Genomic DNA, 17,576 nt, shown 5'->3' with positions numbered 1-17,576 from the left:
CTGATTTTGTAAAGCTGTAAACCATGTTGTAAAAATGTATTGTGGAATGAAATACTTGTGAGGTTGAAAAACGAATAAAGGGCTTTCTGTTAGTGATTTGCTGTATGCTTCTATTTGTTCATGTTATATTCATTTGTATAATTGTATGAAAATATGTTTACTGGCGTAGGTATTGATGCAAAATAAGTTTGCACTTCCTATTATTGCCCAACAGAGGGCAATGTACACATGCAATTTTACACAGGAAAGAGGGCAGCCAGACAGCAAAACTCTAGTTTGCTTAACAGTATTTTTCAAATGTTCAGAATCATTTACATAAAATAACTATACGTAAATGTAATACAGATTTCAAACAGATTTTGAAGCAATAATTTGCTTCAAGTCCAAAATAAATATGTGAAATTCTAAAAGAGCTGAAACAATAGATCTTAAATATGGTCTCTGATTAGGTCATGGATATTGCTCTGACAAAGAAATAAACATGACATAAAAACACATTTAGACTTTACAAATATCTGTGAGAGAATGTCATTAACACATTTATCACAGAGGGAAAGAAACATAATGAGATATCTCATCCTTTTAATTAGTAAATTATTAGTAATTAGTTTCATTAAATGATAATTAGCTCATATGTAAATTCCAGACATAATGAATCCCAATGCCCATCTACGGTAATTAGCATATCATAATTCTGCATCATATTTAACACAGGAAAGTTGAAGAGAGTCCAGATTGTGAGATGCAACTCAGAGGGAGGGATTGCTGGTAATTAAAAATAACTCATTTTAGCATCATAGGGTTAATTATGATATCTCCCAATGCATTATGGTAGAGCTACATCAACAGCACAAGTCTAGGAGGACATCCACAAACCAACAAGGAACTTTCTGTCAGTTAATCAAAGATGTGGCTCCCTAATTTGCATTTCTAATTGGAATTACTGTAATGAGGGTGTGAATTAGTATGCTTGCCAAATTAGTCAAGTAGTTTTCTGTAAGTAAAGTGGCTTGTAATACTAGAATTGTGAATGAGTTTGCCATGTTGTTAGATCTTCAGCAATGGTACAAGGCATGATAGAGGTGAAGTCAAGATGTTAACCCAGTAAGGATCTGTATTTACAAATACCAACATATCCAGTACTGCCAAGAATGTCAATTAGCCTATTAAATCACACCATAGAGCCGTGGTCACCAACTCTGGTCCTGGAGTGTACAGGCTTTAATTCCAATCATCAAGGGCTTGACCATTAGTTGAATGAAGGAAAGTGTTAAAGTATTGCTCTTTGGCAGGAACAGAAGTCTACACGTGACCTTGTAGCTCCCCAGGACAAGTGTTGGTGGCCAGTGCTGTGTAAAGAAATGTTTCCGATGGTCGGTCACAGTCAATTGTTGTGGCTAGAAATAGATTAGGGTAGAATGTGTTCAAATATATTGTCTTCATTTTTAACACTGTTTCCCTAAATCAATAAAAGTGCATCAAGTGCAGCCTTTTTTGGTATGAAAAGCTTTATTCAATCCATATCGCGGAAGTTCAGCATTACAGCGTGATTGAAATTTAAAGGCAATACTCCCGCGTTATCAGAGACTGAATTCACAGTAAACGGTGCATATCTCAGCTCAATCGGAAATGACAAATAGATTTCTATAGCACAATCTGAAAGGTTTAAGCGATGCAGATTAAATAGAGCCCTTAGATGGGTCATCATAGCCAAGTTTAGTAGCTAAAGGGCGTATTCATTATGCAGATACTTTTGCAAGACGTTTCTTAAAATGGAAGCAAACGTGAAAATTTTTCCAATATAAACTCTCGTTTTAGTTGCAAAACACAACTGTTTGGACTAATGATTAAACACCAATACTGCAGAGAGCAAACAAATAATCATTTGGAGGGGGTGACAGTAAGTGACACTAAGTTGTAGTGGGACACTTAAGTAGATGAAGTGGGGCACTATTTTCTCATTAGAAATACATTAGTGTCCCACTTCACCTGGCACATTAAAGTATCAATGAGATTTTTTAGAGGTTTATAGATAACACATAGTGTTTTTACAATTTTGTGTCAATGACCTTATAACTAGACCCTCTTCATGCTATTGGGAAATTTATTTGGGGACATTCCAAGCTCCTGGTGAAAATATAACTAAAGGAGTCTGCACAGCTTTTACTTGACCTGAAACACCTCTATTATTCCCAAAATGCTGTCCCCTTTCACAAATTGAGCATCTTTTCTATCCTACGTTTCTTACGTCAGTGTCCTTCCTTTCCTACCCTTGTTATTTCCTTCCACTGTCATCCTATACGGTTTATGTGCTACTTAGACTCGATTTTGAAATGTTATGAACAACTAAAACAACATAATTTAATGTACAGTACTTTAGAATATCTAATGAAGGAAATTACATTTAAATTGATTAAAAGTTTATTTTGTGAATTTTTATAGCTTGAAAGGTCCCTGTCCCACTATTCTAACACCATTCAGGGGAAGTGGGACAGTACTATCAATCTAAATTTCATAAAATATCAAATCTGTTTACATGAATGGTTATCATATTTTAAAACACTATCAACTATTCATTCTAGTACCAAAAGCTAGATTGTTAAATTATAATTGACAGAATGACAGCCTTATCATTCTAGTGCAAGGTTTCATAGTACGCCGGTTTTTCATGATTTTCAACGGGTCACCCCATCTAAGAAACCTGAACACACACATACACTACAGTAAGGTCATACTAACCAAACCATTTTTTTCATTCCAGAACACATACAGCAACAACCCAATAACATTTGTTGTGGTTAGTTAGCAAAATGACCATAGTACAGTACCCTCATACACAAATGTGCCACGACACCTGATGACTTCACTTAAATCAATAATGAAAGTGGGTGCAATATACTCTAAGTCAGAGGCTTTATGCAATTAATTTGAGGAGGGCACTGATGGTAAGCTCTGGCATATATAGACATGTATTTGGTTCAATAATAACTACTACCTATTCATCAAACTGTAGGTACCCTCTGTCTTTGTTCTTTTTTTATTCAATGGACTTTCCTCTTGTAGCTTAATTCCATTATTACTGATTTGGTACATCCTTTGTTTGATTAGAGCTAGGTTTATTTTTAGATTACTATGAATCCCTGTACAGTGCTAGATTTCTTCAAACCCAAGGGTCTCAAGAAAGAGGGTCTCCTGTCCATAGTTACACATGGGTCCAGACAACAGGCATATCAAGGTTATTATTATACCTGTATGAAAAATGAAGGTTATTCAAAAGAAAACTATATGTCAGTAGAAGATAATAGCGTCGTGTACAGTACAGGATATCTAATATGACACAAACCATATTTATAAACCAAAAATTAAAATCAACAATGCACCAACAATTACTTGGTTCCAGATTTCCAAACTTCAACTTCTTTGGAAAAAAATGTAGTATACATGCTCAGCTCCCCAAAAGCGTTTCTGGCACACGACCTTGGCTGAGGCACTAATTCAATTGAGTGTTTTTGAGGGCATCACCTCAGGCTATTCACTCACCAGAGGGGCCAAGAGATAACTCCAGGCACTTGTCTGACAGCAAGCAATTTTCTATCACCATTAACTACTTTAATACTTCATTAACAATTAATTAAATCAAGTCTTTGAGGAATAATGTCTTAAAAGTAAGATCAAGAATAAAGACCATGTTCATTTTCAGAATCACCTGTATTCACCAAGTACTGTACATTTACGCATACCCAGAATTTGCTTCATTGTGAAGGTGCTGCCAGCAATAGACAATATACAAACAGAATAGACACAAGTCCACATAAACATCATACAGCATATACAGTATCGGTACAGTAAACATAACACTGGAGTTTAGGCTGATCGCAGTGGGAATATCTATCTATATAAACAGGGGGATTTTACACAGTGCATATACAGTGTTGTGTGGAAGACCAGAGGTGTACATAATGAAAATGCAGTATAGTGCAGATTAGTATTTGAGGTCATTGATGACAAGGTGCAGTAATCATCCCAATGCAGTCACTTAATCCCCATGAGCCCGATGGCCGGTTGATGAGGGCCACAGCAGGGAAGAAACTGTTCAGGAGCAGGGCGGTATTGGTAATGATTGACCTAACCCGTCTGCCAGAGTGGAGTCTTTGAAAGATGGGGGGTCTGGTATGGGCAGGGTAGGAAATGATTGTACCTGCATGCTTCCTTGTCCTGGAGCTCTGCAGGTCCTTGATGGTGGGCAGGTGACAGCCTATGACCTTCTCCGCAGACCGAACGATGCGCTGCAGTTTGCACTTGCAGCAGGCAGACCCAAACCAGATGGTGATAGAAGAGATGAGGATTGACAATGATGGACGTATAGAACCGAACCAAAATTGCCCAAGAGAGTTTGAGTTTCCTCAGCTGGCGCAGACAGTACATCCTCGGTCGAGCCTTCTTGGTCACCACTGTGATGTTGTTCTCCCAGTTGAGGTTGAGAGATGATGGTCCCCAGGAATTTAAACATGACTTGGCTGTGCTGACAGCTGAGCAATCAATCTCGAAAGGGGAGAGTTGGTGGGGGGGCATTTCCTGAAGTGTACCACCATCACCACGGTTTTGCCTATGTCGAGTTCTAGGTTGTTGCGACTGCACCAGGCCACCAACCTTTCTACTTGGATGACCAGGTTTACATCAGCAAACTTGAGTGTTTTGACAGATGGGTCATTGGAGGTGCAGTCATTGGAGTAGAGGGTGGAGAGCATGCAACCCTGTGCTGATAGGGATTCTGAAATATGTTTTCCCATCTTAATGTGCAGCGACCTGTTGGTCAGGAAGTCAGTGATCCACGGGCAGATAAGAGTCCGATACGTTCAGCTGGGGGAGTTTGTGCTGTAGCAGGTCCAGAATGACTGTGTTGAAGGCTGAGCTAAAGCCCACAAACAATATCCTCTTGCATGTCCTTGGGACGGCGTCGTCTACAGACAGATCTATTGGCTCTGTAGACGAACTGCATGGGGTCAAGGAGGGTGTCGATGGTGGTTTTGAGATGGGACAGGACCAGATGCTCAAAGGTTTTCATGATGACCAAGGTGAGCGATGCAGCACTGTAGTCATTCAGGCTGACTGAAAACGTCAGTGAAAACAGGGAAAGCTGGTCAGTGCAGTGCTTTTGGTAGTCAGTGCTGTTTGGTTCAATACATGAAACCAACCAACTCTGCTTCTTGTTTTGCGATTGTAAATTTGCCACTGGCATAAGAGTTTCAGCACTGTTCCATGAATATCTAAAGAGGTATATTTGTGAGAAAGCAAAGAAATCTAAGATTCATTTTGACAACAAAGTTCTGATTTTATTCCAAAAGTGTTGAATAATTGCTAGAACCTTTATAGAATATTTTTTTTTTTTTAAACCAATCCATAATTTAAACATTCAGTCCACAAAAATAACATCAATTTATGTATGCATTATCAGCGATTGTTACAAAAACCTACAAAACAACGATTATCTATTCACAGGGTACAAAATCTTGCAAAATATCAAGAGCAGTGTGACTGTACAGCAGTGTGACTGTACATGGAAACTTGTTTCAGTCATCTTCATTGTTTCCTCCAGTACAGGACCTCAGTCAATGGAAAAATGCACTTCACTAAAACCCTCATCTTCACCTGACTTCTTCTAGTCTTCTCCTCCTTGGTCTTTGCCATCATGTGAATTTATTTGTGAGATTGTTAAGGAAAGTGGTGAGCAGGGCTTTAAATCTAGAATCCTTATTGGCTACATCCATTTTTTGACTTGTAAATTAAAGATATATACCGATTGATTTTTGAAGAATAGAACTTAGAAATGCCTCATGAGGTTAGTTCAACTGTCGTACCTCATCAGAAACCAAAATATAAACTTGTTTTACTCCAATGGTAAATAAAATACTAAACAGGGAATTCAGTAAAAAATTTGTTAAATTTAAGAAGTCTGTTCCCAAGTATTCCCACAAATAAAAAAAGGCGTATGTGATCGTGCCAATGTAATCAAAGTATGAAATTATTGTATTTGAAAATAACACTAATTTTGGGTTTAGTTGTTGTCAATTTGCAGTCTACAAATTATAATTATTTTCTGTCCCCCCGGACAAAAATCGTCCCACAGCTGAATCTAGTGGCATACGCCTGCTGTATAGCCTCAAAACATGGTTAAAATTTTCATTTTGACCTCATGGAGGGTCAGTCCTGAAATTGAAGGTGGTTACATTTTACCAGGTCCATCACGCAGCAGAGGCGGGGTGACCACTTTGTTATGGTTTCAATTAATCACAATAAGAATCATTGCAATCAATTGACAATCGTGTTTTTGGCTGTGCTCGGTGGAATCCGAAAGGCAATCCCCTGTAAAGCATGAAAAACACAAAATCTCACTGCTGATAGACTGCCGATAGGTACTTATCACAGTGGGAGACCGTTCCTTCTCTTGCATTTAAAAGGATATGATTCATAATCCAAGCTCTGTGTCAATACTCCAGTCAATATAAACTCAGCATTGTGAACGTCTGTATGGAAGAAACAGGGGAGACAAGAGGTAGGTTTAGCCTCGAGTCAAAACAGGATGCCATAACTATCAGCCATATTCAAAGCACATGTCCACATTGACAGGTTCCTCTTACCAATGTTCTTCAAGAAGTACTCTCTACATAGATGAAGATCATTCTCACAGGATATCAGAATGATCTCAGGAAGGTTCTGAAAATAACAGGAAACATTCCATGAGTTCAGTAATAGAAGATCACCTCCGTCAATCTTCAAGTACACAGTTACAACAGTTCTGTGACTACATGGAGATGACCAGTACCCTATTCTGCTTGTGCTCCATTATTTTGCGGAAGGAGGGCTGCTTGGGGAGCACCTTTCCTCCTGCGCTCTCTATGATGGCTTTCATAGTGGTAAGGCTGGGACAGATTCCAGGGGTAATATAGAAATACTTGCCCTAGGGAGGGAGAAGAAAACAGAAGACATGTTTAAGAGCCAGTTGGGAATCTAATGCATCCAATCAGACAAATGGACTCTTATCAATCTGACTCAACAGAACAATTAAATATTTCCAAATATCCACACATGGTGTCCACTAACCAGGCAGATGGATATTGGGGATAGATTCCACAAGTGCATGGGATCACTAACCTTGAAGAGTGGTGCAGTTTGGGCCCTCTTCAGTGACTCTTCCAGACTGAAGCCGAACAGCACCTCTGCCTCTGCATCTTTTAGCATGTAGTTCTGCTCATCTGAATGAACAAACACACACATACTCTAAAGCCAGACTCACTAAAAAGATACACACAAAAAGGATGACATCACAACAGTATCTCGCAACATGAAACTCCCTCCCACAGATCCATTATCTAATAACTGAATACCAACTTAAAGCTAGAATCCTTAGTTGCTACATACATTTTTGGACTTTATGATATGTACCCATTGATTCTTGAACAACATAACTTATAAATGCCTTATGAGCTTAGGGCAACTATCATAGTCTTAAAACATGGTTAAAACTATATTATTTGTCCTTGCATAGCTCAGTCTGTGAATTTGAGAGTGGTTACATTTCTTCAGGCATATCCCTCAGCTTTTTTACTAAAGCAGAGACGGGGTGACTGCTTTGTTATTGTTTCGATTAAGGATTCTCGCTTTAAAGTACCAACAAACTTCTGGCTCTTCCAGCTCTCTTCTAACCACTCAGGGGTGACGATGTGCTCGACAATGGACATCGCCGTGAGGAACTTCACAGTCCTCGTCACCTTGTTGGCCACCAGATGGGTGCACTTTTGAGCACTCTTTGCGATCTCCCCTCCAAGGTTGTGCAGCCTCTGAACAGACAGAAGGGGACATCGGATGCATTGTTAGAGGCAGAGTGCTGCGAATCGGATGTGAGCCTGTAAAAACTTTTACCTAAATATCGGTGATGGATATTCTTGCCAACAGTAATTCACAACAAAGGCTTCTGTTTCCTGCAGACTCTTGCTCAGCTGTGCATAAACATAGACATAACAATTACCTTCATGAATTGTTGGACCTGTGTTGGCTCAAAGCCAGTGAAGAAAATGTACGGTGTGGATTCTGGTGGAAGCTTCTTGGTTGGGGCTTCGATCTCCTCAAGTCTACAATTGAGAGAATATTTGGATCATTGGGAGATAAACTTTGAGTTGTATCTGTCATGACTGTCCTGTGAGGATCCGAATAGGTCAGATCAGCTTGGCAATGGTCGACAGTAACCAGACCATCTCCCACCCACAGAGGGGGGAGGAGGGAGCTGCTGCCGGGTTGACAGCTCACACCCTGTCTTACATTAAAGGAGAGGAGATCTAGGGTCTCCCTCGCCAGTATTAACCAAAGGATTGTCTTTGTTAACAGACTTTCCCCGACGAAACTCTAACACGTTCAAAAAGTGAATACTGGAACAATATTTCTAACATAAGAATGTGGGGAATGGTCAGTGGTGATCTATAGAAAACTAATGCCATATGGGTTGATATTTTGTGATGTCATTAAAGTGTTATAAAGGAAATACTGTAACTTGAAAAGTATATACAGTACATGTACGAAGTCTCCATCCTCTACGTTGTATATGAAATAAGACCTGAATGCAATTTTAGGAGCCATGAGATAATTTTTCTCCTATAAAACTTTGCATAGTAAGTAGCCACGCCCCGAGTGAGGTCAGAGAGCGTCAGCCAGACAGAACCTTCCCCTTCGACTAGAGTACATAAAAGGATTGGTAAATAAATTAACATTTAGACCAGAGGCGTGTAGCTGCAGCACACGTCCAAAGTGGTCGAACTCTGAATATCAACACGATTTGGAGAAGAAAACTCCTCTCAGAGAATTACTGGTACAGCTAATTAGCTGTCCTAAGAAAGGTATCTAGAAAAGTGAATTTAAGTGGGACCACTCTACTACTCTTCTCAAATCACTGTAGTACGCTACTCTCATCACCCAATGGGAACCCGTCGACACGGCTGGCTAGCCTATCTTCCAGAGTGAACAACAGTAGAAGGAGGAGACCCCTTTTGGAGAATCAGAACCTTACAAGCGTGCCGCTGAAAGGCCCATCACCCTTCCTAAGGAGGGCTGGTTCCGACAGAGATCCACAGCGAACGAAGGCATTCACATGTAAATACATTCATGATTTCTTACTCCAAACGGGCGGCGGTTCGTGTACAAAATATATGACTACTGTGAGAAAAGTTTCTAAAATGTATCAACGATAAGTGTTTATTTTTTTCTCGCGCTCTCCCCCTCTCCATGTCGTTGTGTAACAAGCCGCCATATGTTGTGTCAGTCCGCTAGGGACCTTTTCCTAATGTATTAAGTGTGTATGTTATCTTGTGTAATCATTTAGTTAGCTTGTAAATAAATAATTAAACCAATTTGTGTAGTACTGAATTATAAGTAAGGCTGGGGTTTTTGCAGATGCAGGATGTTACGACTGTTCAGAATGATGATGTGATACAAGGTTATGATTAATACGTTGACTGTTTTATGGATGTGATAGGTAAAGATCTTTAGAGTTCATTTGGGAGATGGTGACCCTTTAACTTCTTATGGCTGCAGGGGCAGGAATTGAGTAGCTTGGATGAAAGGTGCACAGAGTAAACGGCCTGCTCCTCAGTCATAGTTGCTAATATATGCATATTATTATTAGTATTGGATAGAAAACACTCTGAAGTTTCTAAAACTGTTTGAATTATGTCTGTGAGTAAAACAGAACTCAAATGGCAGGCAAAAACCTGAGAAAGAATCCAAACAGGAAGTAGAAATTCTGAGGCTGGTCGATTTTCAACCAAGATCCCATTGAAATCACAGCGAGATATGGATGAGTTTGCACTTCCTACGGCTTCCACTAGATGTCAACCGTCTGTAGAACCTTGTCTGATGCCTCTACTGTGAAGGGGGGCCAAATGAGAGGGGAATTAGTCAGGTCTGCCATGACCTGACCATTCTTTGACCATGCACGTTCACATGAGAGGGAGCTCTGTTCCATCGCTCATCTGAAGTCACTATAATTCTCCGGTTGGAACGTTATTCAAGATTTATGTTAAACATTCTAAAGATTGATTCAATACATCGTTTGACATGTTTCTACGGACTGTTACGGAACTTTGACATTGTCAGGTTTTAGTGAACGCGCTTCCCTGACGTTGGATTTGTTTACCAAACACGCTACAAAAATAGCTATTTGGACATAAATGATGGACATTACCGAAAAAAATGAAAATTTCTTGTGGAAGTGGGAGTCCTGGGAGTGTATTCCGACGAAGATCATCAAAGGTAAGTGAAGATTTATAGCGCTTTTTATGAGTTTTGTTGACTGCACAAATTGGCGGGTAACTGTATGGCTTGCTTTTGTGGCTGAACTCTGTTTTCAGATGATTGAATATTGTGTTTTGCCGTAAAGCTTTTTGAAATCTGACACAGTGGTTGCATTAAGAACAAGTGTATCTTTAATTATATGTAAAACATGTATCTTTCATCAAAGTTTATGATGAGTATTTCTGTTATTTGATGTGGCTCTCTGCAATTTCTCTGGATATTTTGGAGGCATTTCTGAACATGGCGCCAATGTAAACAGAGGTTTTTGGATATAAATATGAACTTAATCGAACAACACATATATGTATTGTGTAACATGAAGTCCTATGAGTGTCATCTGATGAAGATCATCAAAGGTTAGTGATTAATTTTATCTCTATTTGTGCTTTTTGTGACTCCTCTCTTTGGCTGGAAAAATGGCCAAATTTTTTCTGTGAGTTGGTGGTGCTTTCGCTGAAAAGCCTATTTGAAATTGGACACTTGTGGGATTAACAACAAGATTACCTTTAAAATGGTATAAGATAAGTATGTTTGAGGAATTTTAATTATGAGATTTCTGTTGTTTGAATTTGGCGCCCTGCACTTTCACTGGCTGTTGTCATATCGATCCCGGTAGCGGGATGCAGCCATAAGAAGTTAAACAACCACTCTCGTGGTGCCCCAAATTCCTAATGAGTTAATTGTTACATGATTAATTTAAATGGGATAACAATTAAAACAGTTAGTTGATTAGATAAATAACAGTCATAAGATCAATGAAAGTCACAACATATCCCAATATACAAAGATGTATTTTTAGAAACAAATTTTGCAGATGGTCTAACTCATCTTCATACCATGCTACACACCACTGTGAAAACTAGGGTGATGGAGTCTCACCTTGGTTTCTTATTTGGATGCTGGGAGTTTGACTCAGACTGTTTCTGCTTTTGTTGCAACTGCAATGCCGCCAACACATCAGGCGAAACCTTCACAGGAGCCCGCCAAGCACCTAAAATGAAGTCCAAAAGGAGAAAAAGTAATTATATTCACACCTATGTTTAACAGATGGTTGTCCATCTTAACAAAAACTTCCATATAAAGTCCCCTTGCCCCCACTGTAAGACTTCTGAACCCTGTACCCAGTAGGTTCTGAACCAGATGCTGGTTGGGGATGAGTGGTTCCTGCAGGTTGAAGTTGGAGTATCTGCTGTGCTGGACCTGCCGGAGGACTTCAAAGTTCCCCAGGAGAATGTCACAGAGCCACTGGGCGTTGACGCAGGGGATCCTCCACTCCTTGGCCTTCTCATACTTCAGACCACTGGGCCTGAGGGGACAGGGAGGGAGAAACAGTTAATAGATAGGTTTACTACAGTAGAGTAAAACAGACATGATACAAGCATTAACACACAAAATTAAACCTGACACCCATCCACACAAACATGAATACGCCAATGACTTGATTGTGCCAACAACATGTACATGCCATTCATAATAGGTGAGAACATATCAAGGTCATCTCTTACTCTTTACAGATGAGCACAGTGTTACTACGACAGAGGTAGCCTGTGTATCTGGCTCCTGCCAGGTAGGCCATCAGCTTCAGGTCGTCACGTTCTGAGTCCACGAAGCCAGTTACGGAGATGATCTGAGGAGAGAATGATAGCAATGTCAATGGACTTAGTATAGAAGCTAAGCTATAAGCACCATTTATGAGTCATAGGCTTGCAAGTCTAGTCATTACCTCATGATACACCAAAGCAAAATGTATCATTGTTTCAAATTAAAAACATACGACAGCAACCCATGTTAGATGTTTTTAATGGGGTGCGATAAAAAGGAAGTGATGCGTACGTGTTGTGAGCAGGGCTTGGCTCCTGGTGGGAAGGCGAAGGGGAGGTGTAGGGTTCTGTGAGGAGGAACCATCTTCTTCTTCTTCAGGATGGTGTTCAGCCAGTGGGCAGTGACACAGCGCCTCCCCTCTCGTAGGGCCTGAGGTACAGCAACAAGAGAGATTACATTTAAAACCTAATCTAACTGACAAACACACAAACAGATTTTGGCCTTCAAACAGGCCTTTAATTTTTTATGTAACCTTTATTTAATGAGGCAAGTCAGTTAAGAACAAATTCTTATTTACAATGACGGCCTACCCCGGACGACGCTGGGCCAATTGTGCGCCGCCCTATGGGACTCCCTATCACGGCTGGATGTGAAAGAGCCTGGAATCGAACCAGGGACTGTAGTGACACCTCTTGCACTGAGATGCAGTGCCTTAGACCACTCGGGAGCCCTTTAGTTGAAATGAAAAAACGATTTAGTGATGCTTACCTGGACATACATGATGCTGACTTGAGTTTCACAGAGCAGGTGAGTGCAGCGGTTGCTGAGAGAGGAGTCCACAATTCCACCATAGGCCTGGATAATCTGTGATTGACAAAATACAACTCAGCAATGCAAGGGGCAAAATAGTAGTTGAACAAATGCAGTTATAATGCTGTTTGCTCAGATACAAGATAAAGATAAGGCCATGAAAAGACAAAGTCTTTCTCTTACTCTCTTCCACGTGGCTAGGAGCTGCTTGTCTGCCATCTGCTCTGGGTAGTCAGCGATAGCAAACACACAGCCCACCAAGAAGCTATCTTCTGGAACTACAGCAGCAAATAGAAACATGATCGGTTAGTCAAACAAATCATAATCACAACCATTAAAAACATAATGATGATCATTGGCTGTATTTCATCTGATCACAATTGTTTCATGTATTTTTATGTATTTTTCTAATAGATGTTTTTCTAATGAACTGAAACAGAAAGTGAAACTGACTGAAATCTATGTTAGTAAGAGTGAACTTACTCTCTTGGCCTGGCTCGTGGCCAAACAACTGGTGCACTTGAGGAAGCTGAGGCTGTAGTGACCCTTGCTGCTGCTGGCTCGGATGCTGCTGCAGCGACTGCTGCTGGCTCTGGAGATGCTGCTGCTGTTGAAGCTGCTGCATGTGCTGCTGCTGCATCTGTTGCTGCAGGAAATGCTGCTGCTGTTGGAGGTGTTGTTGATGGAGTTGCTGCTGCTGGTTCTGCTGCTGTTGGAGCTGTAACTGGAGCCTGTGCTGCTGGAACTGCTGTAACTGCTGTTGTAAAGCATGCTGCTGCTGCTGCTGTTGTTGGAGCTGCTGCTGCTGCTGTATGGGCGGCCGGGAGAGCTGCTGTGGTCGCAGTTGTTGCTGCGAGAATGCACGTGGCGGTTGCTGTTGTTGTTGCTGGGGGAAGATCTGTTGTTGGTGGATTTGCTGTTGGTGCGGCTGCTTCTGCTGCTGCTGGATGAACTGATGGGCCGGTTGTTGTGACAACTGAGGAGGGAAACCTTGCTGAGGAACCTGTGGTTGCTGTTGCTGCAACTGCATGAGTTGCTGTGGTGGAAGATGCTGCAACATGGGGTGCTGTTGCTGTGGCAGCTGCTGAGGTGGGTGTTGTTGTGGCTGTTGGGGGACCTGATGGGACTGCTGCTGCAGTAACTGCTGCTGTGCTTCGGCTGTGAGCTGCTGCTGACCTTGGGGCTTCACTTGGTTGAACAGGAGCGGGTTGGGTTGGGTGTTAGGCTGGCCCAGGTTCGTTTGCTGCTGCTCCAATGTCTTCGTTGAGGCAGAGAGACTCTGTAGGATCCGTGGTAAGAAACCAAACAATTTACATTTTAGCACTGCTTTTAGAAATGGACTAGGAAATTTGGACTTCCAAGTATTTTACGCCACTAAAGCAAAAAGAAACCAAGCAAGAAAGAAAGCTTTTGAGCACATTAAAGGACAGTATTCTTACATGTGCAACGCTGGAGGGTCTGCTGGTCTGCTGGATGTCAGAGTTGTTGGTGATGTTCCGTAGCGTCCTGGCCGCTGGGCTCCAGCCTGCCATGCCCTCTGGCCTCTCTGCCCCCGGCTGGGCACCACTGGGTCCCAGGGCTGCCCGGGTGTCTGGTGGCCCTGCACTGCCCGGCACAGGGGGCACGCTGGCACAGAGGTTGATCAGGCCAGAGTCCTTCCCTGGCTGCAGTCTGCGTTTGGGACCCGGGGGTGGCCCGGTAATCTCTACTGGGGTCCAGTTCAGGTTCCGTTCCTCCTTCTCCGTGGAAGAGTCGTCCGAGTCGTCGAACATGAGCTCGTCTCGTCGCTCAGCTTTGGGCGAGGTCCCTCCTCGGCCACTAGCAGGGGAGTCGTCTCTTGAGGAGCTGGATCTCCGGGACCTGGGGCCTGGGCGCCTGCGGCCTGGAGGGCTGTAGCTGCCCTCGGAGAGCGACTCATACTCACTCTCCTCATCCTCTTCCACCTCCTGGTAGGTCAACCGGGGGTGGTACAGAGCCTCGTCCTTCCGGCTCTTGTCTAACGCCGAGTGTGTGATCCACTCCGGCGTGACGATTTTGATGCTGCTGTGCTTCAGGGCGAGCTCATACTTTTCCTAGAACACACAATTTACACCATGGATCTACAGACATACAGTTCCGGTGTACAATAATTTACTATGTAACTTACTGCAAAATTGGTGTTGTGGTGTCATCTGACCAACATAGTACCGCTATCAATATTGCAGATGTCAAGATTATTTGTTTTACTACAATACAACCTGAAGTAATAAAGATATGTTGTGTCCAGGTATTTCTCAGTGGTTAAGCAAGGACTAGACAACCCACAGGCAAGCTCTACCTCCTGGTGCCTGAGCACAAAGACAGCAGTAAAACAAGACATCCCCTTCCTGCAATAACCATCAGACATACCAGAGCCAAAGCAAGGCTAATAAAATATCCAATACAAGGAAGGCCTCAGCAGGCGCCTCAAAAGATCTTAAAATTAGCAACATGCAGACATTCTTTCTCAAAAGACTGTTCAATTCACCAATTTGTCCATGTGCTCCATGTTTTCCCCCCTATATTTGCCTTTGAGTCAGGAGAGTATTGGAATTATTTTACATGAGAAAAACACTTATTCCATCACACAAGAATGACAAAGCAACTTTTTATGGCTCTTATAGAATTGAAAAATAATTACCCCTTTTGGCTCTGGAACAATCAGGTGAGTGCATTTCTTGTTTAGGTTGAGTTGACAGTCACCGCCATAAAAAGTGATCAAGGCCCAAAGAGTGTTGAGATCTTCTGGTAGCTAAACAAAGAAATGCATGAGAAAGATGTTAACATTCTATAAAATACTCATCCTATGAATCCATAAACCATTTCCTAGATATGTGCATAATAGTTAAAGGCACATACCTTTGGCAGACATGCCGTGACACCGAAGAATATTTGTCCCGACTCTGGGGAGAATCCTGTAACTCTGTATTATCTTTTGTCAAGGAAGTCATTCAACTCAAGTGTTAGGCTATTTGTTCAGCTTAAGTGTCAGAATATCAATCAGAAACATAAATCAATGGCTCATTTAAAAAAAAGAAAGGTTACGGTAGCAGGTCTCCACATCTTACGGACAAAGTCACCCAAGACGGCTGAAAAACAAAGAAAACAGAGTTTAATGGTTGAACTGTTCCTCATCCCTTCACACCATCAAGGCTACAGGTTTGTTAGTAATTGACTACATAAAGGGATCTACAATTTACACCCTTACCTTGACAACTGGAAGGTCAAAGACTTCTCGTGACTCCCCAACCTCTGGGTTATCCCCATCCTCTGCTATGATGTGTGTAGCCAAGGCATTGTATGAGACTTCTTTTCCTTTCCCCGCTTTTAGGAGCTGGACAACCTATAGTGCACATGAAATCACACCAATGAAACAAAACAGAACACCTGGAGTCGATTGCACCAGTTATAGGCACATGATATGTCCATGTGTAAAATCCTGTCTCAAACCAAAGTGTGATAATGGAAGCCAGTAGGTTTCCAAGATGTTATTCATAAATCATGGGGTGGCCTGAAATGAAAGTTATCAATAGAAGATACTGTTGATTGCAGCTGTATTAGTAAATTACAAAAAACACTATTACAAACAAAAGCGCAATCGAGGAACAATTACATTTTTCAAGACGTATTTGATTTTTAATATACCCTATGTACACGATTGATCAAATTACAGGAGTTATAAGAGAGTAAATTTAAGCCATTATTTGGCAGTAATTTAGAACTTGCAGCTCTACAATGGCGGGCATGTCCTCGCACATGCGCAATGTCAGGCGCACAATTCAGCAAGCGGACGATGGGCTCTCACCTCAATATATTATCAATCCATCTCGTTCTATGGTAATCCATACACATACAATTCAAACATTAGGACATTTCTGTGTTCTTGTCTTGCTAGCCAACTGCATTGAATTGGATAACAAAGTCCCTAGAATGCCAGGGTAATGGTTAGCAAGCTAGGTAGCCAGTATGTGCTATCAAAACTAGCTCGCTAGCTAACGTTAGTATCCAGCTGGCTATGGTAGTTCGGTAACCTCATCTGGATCAATGACAACTTCATATCTATTTGTAAATCGCAATAAATGTATTAATTCAAACGGCACATCCACAAACCATTCGGGTTACAAATGATCAATTTGAAGTGAAATTGGAACAGTAGACTGGTCGTTAGCTTTTCGTTAAGCTAAACGGCTATCGGTAAACATTGGTTGGCTAACGTTAGCTAGCTAACGTTGAGCTCTTCACCTTTTGGTCAATGTCCCCGACCAAGTAGAATTTAACATATTTGAAGAGCTCTTCTGGGACCTTCGGTTCTTCATCCGACATTACTATCCATAAAATGCTAATCGGGATATGTAAAACAAGATTACTAACAAGTTAAAGGACATGAAAAAGTTATTCCACTGCAAATGTTCATCTCAAGGCAACACTAGCGCCAAATCTCACTGTGCGCGCGCCATGGACCAGAGGATGTGACGATGAGGGGAGTGGGACAGAATAACATTCTTGTTTCAAAAGGGGCGCACGGGGACAACAATTAAGTTACTTTAAAACAGTTACAGAGTTGAATGGCTGTGATAGGAGAAAACTGAGGATGGATCAACAACGTTGTACTTACTCCACAATAATTGACAGAGTGAAAACAAGTAAGCTTGTACAGCATACAAATATTCCAAAACATGCATCCTGTTTGTAATAAGGCACAAAAGTAAAACAGCAAAACAAATTGGCAAAGAAATAACCTTTATGTCCTGAATACAAAGCTTTATGTTTGGGGCAAATCCAACACATCACTGAGTACCACACTTCACATTTTCAAGCATGGTGGTGACTGCATGATGTTATGGGTATGCTTGTCACCGGCATGG

At 41.4% G+C, this 17,576-nt stretch overlaps 1 protein-coding gene across 2 annotated transcripts; it reads right to left on the bottom strand.

Moving 5' to 3' along the window:
* Positions 1-1,506: 1,506 nt before the first annotated feature.
* LOC120020344 (PAX-interacting protein 1-like) lies at positions 1,507-17,160 on the bottom strand. Of its 2 annotated transcripts, XM_038963935.1 has the most exons (20): positions 16,954-17,160; positions 15,920-16,054; positions 15,757-15,800; positions 15,571-15,634; positions 15,353-15,463; positions 14,133-14,765; positions 13,177-13,972; positions 12,877-12,971; positions 12,652-12,747; positions 12,175-12,312; positions 11,847-11,968; positions 11,463-11,647; positions 11,221-11,332; positions 8,027-8,129; positions 7,670-7,838; positions 7,153-7,253; positions 6,824-6,958; positions 6,639-6,714; positions 6,464-6,524; positions 1,507-5,703 (listed from the first exon to the last, which is right to left on the bottom strand). In XM_038963935.1, the coding sequence occupies exons 1-20, from the start codon at positions 17,032-17,034 to the stop codon at positions 5,688-5,690; spliced, it is 3,273 nt and encodes a 1,090-aa protein (XP_038819863.1). In that variant the 5' UTR covers positions 17,035-17,160; the 3' UTR covers positions 1,507-5,687. The 2 variants fall into 2 exon arrangements, 1 of the variants encoding a protein (XP_038819863.1); XR_005472434.1 differs by lacking the exons at positions 1,507-5,703; positions 6,464-6,524; positions 6,639-6,714 and having other exon boundaries at positions 6,841-6,958; positions 7,770-7,838.
* Between the last annotated feature and the right edge of the window lie 416 nt (positions 17,161-17,576).

Source organism: Salvelinus namaycush, chromosome 25, assembly GCF_016432855.1.
Source record: "Salvelinus namaycush isolate Seneca chromosome 25, SaNama_1.0, whole genome shotgun sequence".
Classification (NCBI taxonomy): Eukaryota; Metazoa; Chordata; class Actinopteri; order Salmoniformes; family Salmonidae; genus Salvelinus; species Salvelinus namaycush.
This window is presented reverse-complemented; position numbering and strand designations above follow the sequence as displayed.

Bases quoted from the DNA above. Each gene is read 5' to 3' on its own strand.
- LOC120020344 (XM_038963935.1), bottom strand. From the start codon at position 17,034: ATGTCGGATGAAGAACCGAAGGTCCCAGAAGAGCTCTTCAAATATGTT. The intron at 12,972-13,176 runs GTAAGTTCACTC...TTGCTGCTGTAG, and splicing joins CCACGAGCCAGGCCAAGAGA to TTCCAGAAGATAGCTTCTTG. The intron at 11,969-12,174 runs GTACGCATCACT...TTCTCTCCTCAG, and splicing joins CCAAGCCCTGCTCACAACAC to ATCATCTCCGTAACTGGCTT.